Source organism: Rhagoletis pomonella, unplaced genomic scaffold (assembly GCF_013731165.1).
Source record: "Rhagoletis pomonella isolate Grant_MI unplaced genomic scaffold, Rhpom_1.0 Rhpom_scaffold_03030, whole genome shotgun sequence".
Classification (NCBI taxonomy): Eukaryota; Metazoa; Arthropoda; class Insecta; order Diptera; family Tephritidae; genus Rhagoletis; species Rhagoletis pomonella.
The window spans coordinates 1-11,901 of record NW_023461583.1 but is presented as its reverse complement, the minus strand read 5'-3'; the positions used below and the strand labels follow the sequence as shown (position 1 = coordinate 11,901).

Here is an 11,901-nt window from a genome sequence, read left to right as displayed (position 1 = left end):
ATTTGCGTGCGGTTACAAGGGATGCAAGCGGATATACAAATTTAGCTACATTTATGTATGTACATATGTACGTATATGCAAATGCAACTGAGTAAGCATGGATATACGACGACAAAATTTTGCACGATTTTCTGGCGACTTGCCAACGAAACGAATTTAGTATACTAGAAAAGAAACCGTAAAATGATGGCGGTAAAATACACATGTAGGTACCATATATATCAGGCGGCTGCTGACGTTGCGCACCACACTAATAATGTTGTACAGACATAATAATAATAATGACGATGATGACGTTGTGGCATATGAAAAGCAAGGAAATGACGATGTTGATGAGGAAGCAACGAAGCTGGCACAAAGCGCGCGCTCTATGTACATATGTATGTATATATGTAGATCATAATAATGCTGTTCAGACTAGTGAATTATGTGATTAAGTTGTTGTTGTTGTGATGAAGCTTTGTGCTTGCTGATGAATGCTGCCTCTTTATTATGTATGAAACACGTTGCTGCGCATGACACTTTCTTCGAGAAAAACAACAAAAAAAAAAACAAAAGAGCAATGCAAAAGCGAATGCACCATAAACGTTCAAATGCTGGGCAGAGTTTTGGGTCGTTCATGCATGAATGCATTGCACACACATAAACACGCTTGGAGTATACAATACTTATATCTTTTCTCTATACCTAACTGCCCTGGGACGTTTGCCAATTGCACGTTTTTGCAAATTCGCTTGGCAACCGTTTCTGATATGCACCACTGCTGCTGCTGCTTGGCCGACGCAGACGCAGTGCTGATGTCGTGCTAACTAGTGTAGATACACATCGGACAACAACGACACGCCGTGCTCGCCATTCGCTTGGGGTAACCTCGTTACAATTGTGTAGTGTCAAAAACGTAAGAGGTCGCCGCCACCACCGCCACCCTCTTATGAACCAAACCCAAAAAAGTAGCGCATATATATGTACAAAACAACCCAATTACAAGTGGTAACGATAAGTCTACAGCTAGCTACCCCATCATCATTACGGCTACGTATCTAGCTAAAGTAGAAAAACAACAAGAAGCACTATTATACACAGCTGAATTCTTGCACTACACGCAACAGAAAGCCACACAACACTACTACGTACAAAATCAACAACAACGTTCGTACATATAAATTTTGTATAAAGTATACATAAAGAAAGTAAAAAGTAAGAATTGGCAGGAAAGTGTATAGAAAATATAAAATGAAAAAAAAACTATAAGAATTCTCCGTTGCTAGATACATAAAACTGACGCGCCAGGCCGATTGCGAAGCACCACCGCCCAACTTAGTCGTAGTGGGTGTCAGTCGAGGGTTGAACGTATGTATACACCTAATTTTCTTTGAGAAGATGAATGCACACATTGCACTGTTTTTATATATAATTTTCATAGTCTCTGTGTGTAAACACTACCTTATAAATACATACATAAGCATCGATAAGCTAAGTTAGCGCGCTCTTGGTCGATAGTAAATCGATTAGAAGCATCAAGCGAATTTTTGAAATGTATCAAAGGATACAAAATAATCGATAATAATGATAATTAAAATAACATTCTCTTGGCGCTTGGACTTTTGCTAAGCTTTCTGAATGTGGGTATCCATTGCTTCGTTGTCTAATCTAACCTTACTTAGCCCGAATTTTGATGTTCTTACCTTCAATATATTTTCTGCCGATATTTTTTTCTTTTTACTTCAATCATTTTAGGTTTAAATTTCTGTTCTAAAGTTCATTCCCTAATCACAGCATTACGTATTCTTCTTTAATGGGTTCACTTATCTGTTAAAGTTATCATCAGCAGAACTGATGCCTGATTCATTAAAACTTAGCTCTGAGTTTAACCTTTCAAAAGCTTTTATTACTCTTCAGCACACTTTTATTACTTTAGAGCAGACAATTAAATTATCGGCAATAGTATTAGGCAACACAACAAACATTAAATTGAAGACTATATGTGTCCCTTATCAGTCAGTCAAGGATGAATGTGCTATTATATGAACACAATAAATCAATAAATATGTTTTTCTTCATACATACACACATAGCAAGCACGAACTTTGATTTGAGCCGCATTGAAATTTTTCAACGTTAAGTTCTCTTATCAGTATTCCTTTTATCAACGTTCAATTCTTTATCAATGTTTATTTTTACATATCAGCACTTTCCCTTATCAAATAAAAATTTTATTTTTTTTTCAATGTATATACATATATACCACCTATGCGCTATCTTCTTCAAATATTGGAATGTGTAGAGTAAATGCTGAGATGAGTTAATAGTTTAGAAAACGATTCAAAGTTGGTTATTGATAAAAAATATATTTGGGAATATAATGCATGTGAGAATGGAAAATTTAAATGGAATTTTAAACAGACGGCACCAGTTAAAAATTAAAATTTTCCGAATAATCGAATGATAGATAGCGTCAAAAATCTCACCAATTCGTAATAGAAAATGAGGAATACTTCTTCTTCGCAACCCCAAGGATAATTCGGATCTCTGGAGTCCGCAGAAACTTATTAGAAGTCACGTTCTCTAACGAGTGAGTTCCCATTTCTATACGGCCAGAGTTTGTTTTGAAAAAGCTTACATCATCCAGCAGATCTTCATTTCGAAACAATAAAGGGAAATACGAAAATAGTTTAAGGCCTTACACTAAACCCAAGCACAAATAAAACACACACAATTAGCGCAACAATTATTTAACTACAATTATACCAAGAACACGAAGCACAGATGTAGATAATTGCAAAACCGATGATTAGTTAATTAGTTAATTAGTGATCATATGTATAATGGACCGATTGACCTATAGAAATTTACAAGCTCTTGTGATCCCTAGCCACTGCATCGATGAGTTTGTGAAGATATCCAACAACAACAACTGTGTCATGGTGCTAATGTACTATGTGACGTAATGAGTATGTTACAAATAGTCTTAAGCACTTAAACTTTTCAGAAAATGGTATTGCTTTCTTAAACTTACCACCCGGCTTGAAGGAGGATGCATCAAATGATGGTGCCCGTACTGGTTGATGCTTATCTCGCAAACCTGCTTGTCGATCGGGTACAAAGGAAACAGCAGCCGGCAATGATTCGCCACGTGTTAGCGGTGGTCGCGGTACATTGGGATCATCGATGGCGCTACGCTTCATGGCACTCGGTCCGCCACCAGCAATACCACCACCACCGCCGCCGCCCCCCACCATCACCACCATGCGTATGATCATCATCCTCGGAGGGGGGGACGCTTCAAGTTCACCGATAACGCTGGTGGCACTGGACCCACTACACCCACGTTGGAGGCGACTGCAGCTGCCGCCGCAGCAGCAACAGCACGATTTGTCATTGACATATGATGCGGTGCCATATGTGAGATCCGCACTGGACGTACATTAGCGTCGTGCGCCTCCATTTTCACTGGGAAATCCATAAGACCGGTAGCTTGTGGTGGCGGTGGACCGATGCGTTGTGTCGCATAGCCATGATGATGTTGCTGCTGCTGTTGTGGACCGACAACCCCAACACCGACGCCCACACTAATAGGCGCACCGCTTGCGCTGCGATGTTGCGCTTGTGCTGCTGCAACGGCTGCTTGTTGTTGCTGTTGTGCCTGCTGTTGTTGTTGTGCGACCACCTCTCCATTCTCGTGACTACGCTTGGCGGCCTGATGTAAACGTTTCATTTGACGCGCGGCATCTAAGACAAGCTCAATGCGGTCGGCGCCCTCATAGTTGACGCAGCCGCGGCAAACGGACTCGGAGAAGTCATTGATCATGGCCCAAGGCATGCGGGGAAGATCGCACAGATAACAGTGTTGACGCTTAGTTTGCAGTGACATGTTGGTGGTGAAGGGGTTGTTGCTGTGGGTGAAGGTGAGTGTGTGCCGGGTCTGGTGGTGCGAGTGCTGGTGTGGTTGATAATGTTGTGGATGTGGGTGGGTTGTTGTTGTGGGTCGTTCAATGGTGGCTGTTGCGCACGAATGCGTTGTTTTTTTTTGGCGCGCACTTGCAGCACGCTTTTAAATTAGGGCTTAAGAAGTCGCAACTTGGCAAGTGTTTTGGATTTTAATTCACAAATTTAGTGGAGTGCACGTGTTTGTGTGTCTGAAAGATGTTGCACGAACTGTTTTTCACGCGCACGCTTGCCCGCTAAGGTCGCAGCTGTTGTATAGTAACGTAATGGAACGGCCAAAAAGGTTACAGATGCAAACGCGCTTTCTCTGGTTGGAAGCGCGTGCACTTTGTTGGAATATAAAAATTGATTCGTCGCTTGCAAATCTCTATACTGCCACCTCTAGTGCCTTGTTAAGTTAAAGTTTAATTGACGTCCATGCAAATTAAAAAAAAAAACTTGACTTTCAAAACATGTTTTCTTCACTTCGGCGCGCGGCAGTACTAATTCACTTCAAATGCTGACTATTGCTGCTGCTAGGCGACTTCATAAGCCGCAACACATGCGGCAATTGTGGATTTTCCATTTTAGCGTTTACCTTCTGTTTATTTATACTATTTTTGTTTGTATTGCATGCACTGTGATGGCAATATTCTCGTCGCTTTGTTTATTTTTTTTTGACGCCTTACGCGACTTTTTTCGATTATTGTGGTTATTCAACAGCGCTATTTTCGGCCGTTGGTCGTTTTTAATACTTGTTTATACTGTAATTTTGTATTTTTCTTCGAACTCTCTAAAAAAAGGGGAAATAAGAGAATCAATAAAATGTTGACTGCACAATTGAGTGACCTGCTTAGCGGCCACACACATCGCCAGCAGGTCACGAAATATGTAGTTTTCAATATCTTTTAGGAAATGTGGGTTTTAAACCAGTTAACTATAAAGCTTCTACGAAAACAGCTTTAACACGATTTACATATAGTTAGATTTTTTGCTTTTCCTCTCGAACCACGCGGTCTTTTTTGGAGAAGTTGCGTCTGTTTTGGTTTTCCTATTTCTATTATTATTTCACACGCAAATGCACCTTTGTATGTATACTTGTGTAAAACTGAAAATATCTAACGATTTACACGCGCGCACGTTATGTTGACCGCCGCGGTTACAATTATTGATTTATTGCCACCGCTACTGCGTTGCTACGCCCAACTTACCGCTCGCTTTCCTACTTACATACCTTTGTCTTACTCGCGCTACCTTGACTCGCACGCGGGAGCTTGATCACCTCACACTTTTCGCTAATTAGACGTTACGTATTTTGCTTGCGTACGTGTGCGTGTGTGTTAAATCACATGAAAAACACGCCGAAAAACATGCGCGCACGTTTCTATTTACTTACATATAAAGCGAGAAGTGAGCGACCGCGGCGACCAACAGCGTAGAAACGTTTTAGGTTCAGCGCGTAAGTAGCCAGAAGCAACTCTACGATAGCAGCAGTAGATTTCCTAAATAGCACAGCTTATAGATACGAAATTTTTCGCAAAAACATACAAAACAAACATTTTACATATGTGTATGTACATATGTACATATATATATATATATATGGATTTCTATATATACATAATATGTAAAATGTATGTATATATAGTTGCTTGTAATACATAGACGCGCGACAGCGTTTCAAATAGCTCAAATACGCGCACGTAACAAAGTGCAAGCCACGATTTACTTTGCCACAGCCATACATATATGAATATAATGTATGTATGTTTATTATAAGTACAATTGTATATGTAAGTAACCGTATACACACGCGAAACTAATTATATTTCATTCTCACACTCGTTACTTCCAACACACTAGAGTTTCTTCATTATTTTCTTCTAAAGCGTTTCAATTTAGTATTATTAAAATTCTTAGCAACTTCTTCGATTCTGAGTAAATTTTCTTTTAAAATTCACACCTTTTCTTTTTTCTTATCCATTCATTTATTCGAGAACTATTCACTATTCACACTCACTTAAGTGGTGTTCACACGCGCTCACTAGCTCACTGTATGGTTCTGCTTGCCTTGCGTTTGTCCGGCTTATTAGCTCGCTTGCATGCGTCTTCCTCGAATGCCGTCTGCGAAATAACAAATTATTCCAATTGAATGTCGGAAAAATGTATCCGTTGGCTGGTTAGCAAGCTGGCTGGCTGGTGAGTAGGTATGTATTTGGCTGCATGACTGACTCGCTCTGGCTGGCTGGCTAGCTGGCTGATTTGTATTCTCACGAGTGCAGAGTAGATATGCGACGGCTGCACAGTTGGCGGTGGTTTGATAATTTGCGAACATATTTATGAATGATGAAATGCTAGGGTTTTTGTTATCTGCAGTCCTATTCCTACTATGGGCGCTCGCATACGAACTGTCAGTTTTTTTAGTAAAATTGTTTATCTCCAACGCCACTATGTTTTTGATGTCAATCTGGGGAAGCTCCACTGCTTGGTCTGTTGGGAGCAAACCGTCTATTGCCATACTCATTGAAAACTGACCTCATTGGAGTGCTCTGAGATTTCCGAATCATACTTAGTAAAATGAGAATTGGATACCTTAGGCGTCATCTGAGTATCTTCAAACTGTTAATATATAAATGTACCATTGGCAAATTCATTTAGGCAATGGCCCTGAAGTTATCCTTTTAATAAACTTTACAGGCTGGACAGACTAGTAACCCGTAACCCGGTGTCAGGTCATGAGGGCTTTGTTGACAACGAAGGGGCGAAAGTGAGCTCCGAAAGAATATATGGCATATCTAAGAAAATGGAGGAGCTGGGGTCTTAAAGTTTAAAAGGCAATCCAAGAGATTTCTACCACCTCTCGCTGAGTCTCTGAAAAACTCCTTAATATTAGTCAGAAAGATCTAAGAACCCTTAGTTGATGCCTGACCATGCACTGCAGGCTTACGTAGCCAATTGTATAACAGAAGCCTCTTTCGACAAAGAAAAATCATGCTCTAAAATTGCCTCATTATGCCCGTCTTTTTAAATGGCGCAGAAGCATTGGCAACGTCGAATAAAGGAAAGGCTTTCGAGAGAATCGCTCTACGCAAGATAGTCTCAATTGGTCAAAGAAGATAAAATGAGGAACGTTGGTTTGGGCATGTCGTACGTATACACAATGTTGCTCCGGTGAAAATATCATCTGACCAGGCATTCATGGAGTGATAAAGAAACCAAGGATGGCCATGGAGGCCAAGTATAGAAGGAGATGTTTCCACTTGCTATAAGAAACTGGCGCAACTGCGTAAAATAGAGAAGCAATCGGCAAAGTGTCCGGTTTCCGCCACAAACCGATAAACGATTGTGGTTCTAAAATGAGAATAAAATAAGAACAGTTCTGCTAACCTAACCGGATCTAACCTATCTCACTCTAACCCTGACATCATCATTTTTTATTAAGTTATTTAATTCTTATTCCAACTTATCAATTTTTTCACCCACTGTGCATTATTACTCGTTTAGTGGTGTGCTAATACTGCTGTTCACTCTCTACTCCTCATTCCCAGCTGAAATTTCACATGCGAGCGGCTTCGTCGTGAACATTGTTCACATACCACGACGTGTTTTTGACGTAGCGTAGCATACGTACATATATCCATACATACCTATGTACGTACAAATGTCTACTAAATGAAATTTTAAGTATACACACTAAATAGCAACAACAAACACAATGTTATCAGACAGTGAAGGCAAATACAGCAAGCAGCCCCAAAGAAAAGCAAAAACAATTTCATAGAACGTTAGTGATGGAGTTTTGATAAACAAACGAAAGAAAAACAAACACAACTCTTAAAACTAGAAACAGCAGAGCGAAAGAAATGAAATAAGAACGAAAACGGCCCCAATGTTACGCGCAAAGGCGAAGTAGTAAAACAGGCTATGTAAGTATTGTAGAAGCGATAACAACAACATAGTCAGTCACTCAGCAACTAACTAAAAACATACGTATGTACATATTTACATACATACACAAGATGCCAGCAGCCTACTCTTACTGGCCTCCCTAAATTGGAGCGCTAAGCGTTGCGTTTTGAATTGTCAACGAGGGTCAGCGCGCGCTATCCCCAAATCAACGCGGCGTGATTTTTGACGTTTTCTCATTTCCCTCGTTTTTATTCTCGAATCCTCTTTAACTTTTTTGTCCTTTCTCTTTCTTTCCGCCTTCTGCATCCAACTTCAACACGTAACATCCTGCCAGAAATGAAAATTCCATTTGCTCGGCGCTAGCGCCGCGTTATTGTGGGATGCTCCATACAAATTGTACGGGCATGAGGATTTTTGACAGTTGTTTGGCGCTTGACGCGCAAATTTAGGGACGGCAGTTAGCCTCTTTCGCCACCTCATTGCTCCACTACGCCCATCCGCCTGCCGCTTTATCGCATTTCGTGTTATCTCGTTGCACTCTCTCGGTATTTTTCAAGAGTATGTTGTTTACAAATGTACAGACATACATACATATATTCTCCTTTCATGTTGTTGCTATTCTATTTTAGCTTAGGCCTCTCGCCCTTTACATGTATGTATACAGTCTGTACATACGACACCGATCGATTGAGCCTCTGTAACAACAAAAGGGGGAAGGCGCTCTTGCGGCGCGGCAGAGGCGGTTGACCGAGGCACAACATTTTTGTGAATCACTCGTGTGTATAGCAATTACGCTTGGCTATATGTATATTGCATACATGCATACTCACTACCCCTACCCCACTCTAGACCCTTTCTTCACGATGACTATTATCGCTGTAAAATGCTGATATACTTCTTATTGTATTTGTAAATATTGCTTTCATGGCAAATAACTAGCCCTCATGTTTCCAAGTCGGTGTGAATTCTAGCGTTTCCTTTGTGTTGGTGGCTATGTATGATCCCTCTTGGAAAATGAGGAATAAATACTTCCACTTGCAAGTAAAATGGAAATATTCCTTATCCATTCTCGCGGAAACTCCGAAGAATATTAAAATTTACAATGTATCCTTCTTGCTTCTAACAGACGACGAGAGTAAAGCTTTCGCTTGGAAATAAAGTGAAAGCTTCTCGTGGAACCTCCGTATGCATTTCAAAAGAAGTTCTCTGGAATGTTTCAATATTAATTCAAAAAGAAACTTTGTGGAAAGATTTTACGTTCATTTTATAAGCAGCTTCGTCGAATGTTTCGCTAGTTTTTCTGGAATCAGCGAGAGCGAGTACTTCCCCCACCAACAGCATCGTGTGTTAAAAAGTGGGAATGTTTCATTCATTCTGCGGAATGCTCGCATTTCCTAAAGGAATTGTAGGAATATGTTCACATGTACATATATTTGTGTATGTATGCCTCCTGCAGCTGTATCGTTCTCTTTGTTTTTGTATCATTGTGTGTGTCAACTTGCGCATGGTCGGGTTTCTGCTTCAGATGCTAAGTACAGTTCCCGCTGCTGCACTGTGGGATAATTTTTTTTGGTACATTTCAAGCGTAATACCCTTTGTTACAGCAGTTATGGACTCTTTCGGAGGTCAATGATCCTGCTTGGTGACGTTTGTTTTATGGTCAAATCGGAGGACTAATGTGATGCAACGGGAATCCGGTATATTCTTCAACGATCAGGAGTTTTTGACGAATCCAGTAAGCCTTTCAAACAATGAGGGGCGCCTGTCTAGGTCCACGGATGGCTTGCTAAGAAATGACGAACGCATTCTCGGCTGTACAGGGCATTCATATGAGAAATGCTGAATTGATTCGCCATACAAAAACCACTGGAATAGCTCCTGGCTGGCGCAATTCATTGGTTCACAGACCTCTCAAAAAATCAAGAAAAATCAAAGGCAGGGATCAGTGCACGCTAAACCAGATGCCTGCAGTTACGTGAAATGTTGAGAACATTTTTTATACGGAGCTAAATTTACATAAGAACTACAAAAGTGCCAGGATCCTAAGCATAACCGATATCTTTGAGTGCGTTAAGAAACTTAACTCCCGTGAAAGATACAAGAGCTAACTGGGTACCAAGTCAAAAGGGGAAACAGGAAAAATAGGTAGCGGACAGTCTTGCAAGACAAGCAGCAGCCAACTCAATCTGCCTCGAACAAATAGTGTATGAGCATATTCACTCCCTAAGCCCGAAAGCTCTTCTGAAATTTTTGAGGGAGGTAGGCTTATATGAAGTATTGTGAATAGTAGGGAGCACCATGAATGCATACCTCATATTAATGTCTATCTACCTACCTAAGCGTGGGCTATCTAAAATTTCTTGCTGCACTAGTTATACCTTTTCTTGTAAATTCCTCATATTTTAAATTACCCTCAAGATCTCGGTGTTCAGGCAATTGAAAAATAACATGAATCCAAAGTTTTATGGATTGTTGGATGACCAAAAAACTAACTTTTTCCTCTTTCAGGAGTTCGAACTGGGAATGAAAGCAAAACAAAGTAGCTCCAAGCAGCATTGATGAAAGTACAATGGAGATAAGGAATAGGCGGTCAATAAGGTGATGGGTTCGAAAGAGAGTCCCGTAGGGACAAAGATTTTGCGGAAGAATTATGGGTCTTTAAATTTTGGCGACGACGCTTTCCAAAATAGCTCGCGTTGCGCCCGATCGCAGCGTGGCATTGTTGGTCGCATCTGTTTTCTCGGCGGCTTCGTGACATTTCTCACTGTACCAGTTGTTCTTTCGGGTTCGTTGCAATTCGACTACTACTCGCATATGTTGGTTTGTTGCTCCCTGATAGCAGGTGTGAGCGTCGAGTGGCGAATATATTTGTTATGGTTCTGCTTATCCTGGGAAAAAGCTGTGGCGGGTCAGGCATGGCCATTTCATTTCTGATTGAGGCGGGTGAGTAGATATTGAAGAATCTCGCTTTGATACGAATTGTGGCTAGACGTTCGGTCGGCGGCGGATGCTCACTCACACGACAAATGCGACACCAAATTTGCGCTCCTTTACGTGGCAACAGTAGTAGATGCCGTAAGGCCCGACGGTTTCCATGCCTTCTTGGATGGAGGGGATGCTACCCTTTGTCTTCCCTGAGAATATTAACCTGCCGGGCAGACGACGAGCGTTTGGTCGCTACCCAGACAATGCGTAGATATAATTATTTGGACGTCGCGAACTACGATTTAACCATACGCAAAATAATCACTTTTGGCCCCTCCCTGGTGAATGGCAGTCAAAAGCTTTTCCCACTTACGTGGACTTCTCCGTACGGAACTATCCTACATATACCCACATTTCCCAGCGAATTAAAAATGCTGTGGTTATGTCGTTCGAATGGTCCCAGACGTTCTAGCCCTGAAAGAATTTAACTCGGAACCCGGTAGGTAGTCTCCGAGGAAGGGAGATACCTTCTCTGCGGGAATAGAAGTAAGAAGGCGGTCAGAGTCTCTTGGGCGATTACGCTTTTGCATCCTTTACCATATCAGCTTTTTCAGTACACCTTGATTTTTGGATTTTCAATACACTAATTCACCCCACTGTGCCTATTCTTCACAACTGCGCCGCTGAAACGAGTGCGCACTCTGCTTGACGTGACGTCACAAATGTGTATTTGCCGTTCGGGGAGAAACCAGTCTGGAAAACCGGCTACAGAAATACTAAATATTCAACTAGTAACTACATAGGTATGTTCATAGGGAAAAGGCAATGAAGTTCAGCTTGAATATCGTTTTATCGGTTGGGAGCGCAGTATTGAGCGCACTGAAGAGCACACAACAATTGCCAATGCGCATTTGTCGTTCAAATGCAAACCAGTTTTGTCAGCGGTTATAGTGACGTCAGTGGACGAAGGGAGAAGTAGAGAGTGGTAGCAAGGCATTTGTTCAAAAAGAGCAGTTATATATGTAGGTGGGCGGACGAGCAGACGAACGGAAAAGGTTGAATGGCAAGTTGGTGGAGAGACAGGTTTACGTGCCGTTTTTTTTTTGTTTATTTGGCGATGATGATGCCAAATATTTCGAGTGA

The 11,901-nt window shown here is 41.2% G+C and overlaps 1 protein-coding gene across 1 annotated transcript; it reads right to left on the bottom strand.

Moving 5' to 3' along the window:
- Positions 1-1,545: 1,545 nt before the first annotated feature.
- On the bottom strand, positions 1,546-6,300 carry LOC118753898 (probable E3 ubiquitin-protein ligase IRF2BPL). The gene is given in 4 exon segments (XM_036488775.1): positions 1,546-3,245; positions 3,247-3,276; positions 3,278-4,717; positions 5,888-6,300. Coding segments are annotated over 3 exon segments (942 nt in total). The 5' UTR covers positions 3,872-4,717; positions 5,888-6,300; the 3' UTR covers positions 1,546-2,927.
- Positions 6,301-11,901: the final 5,601 nt, after the last annotated feature.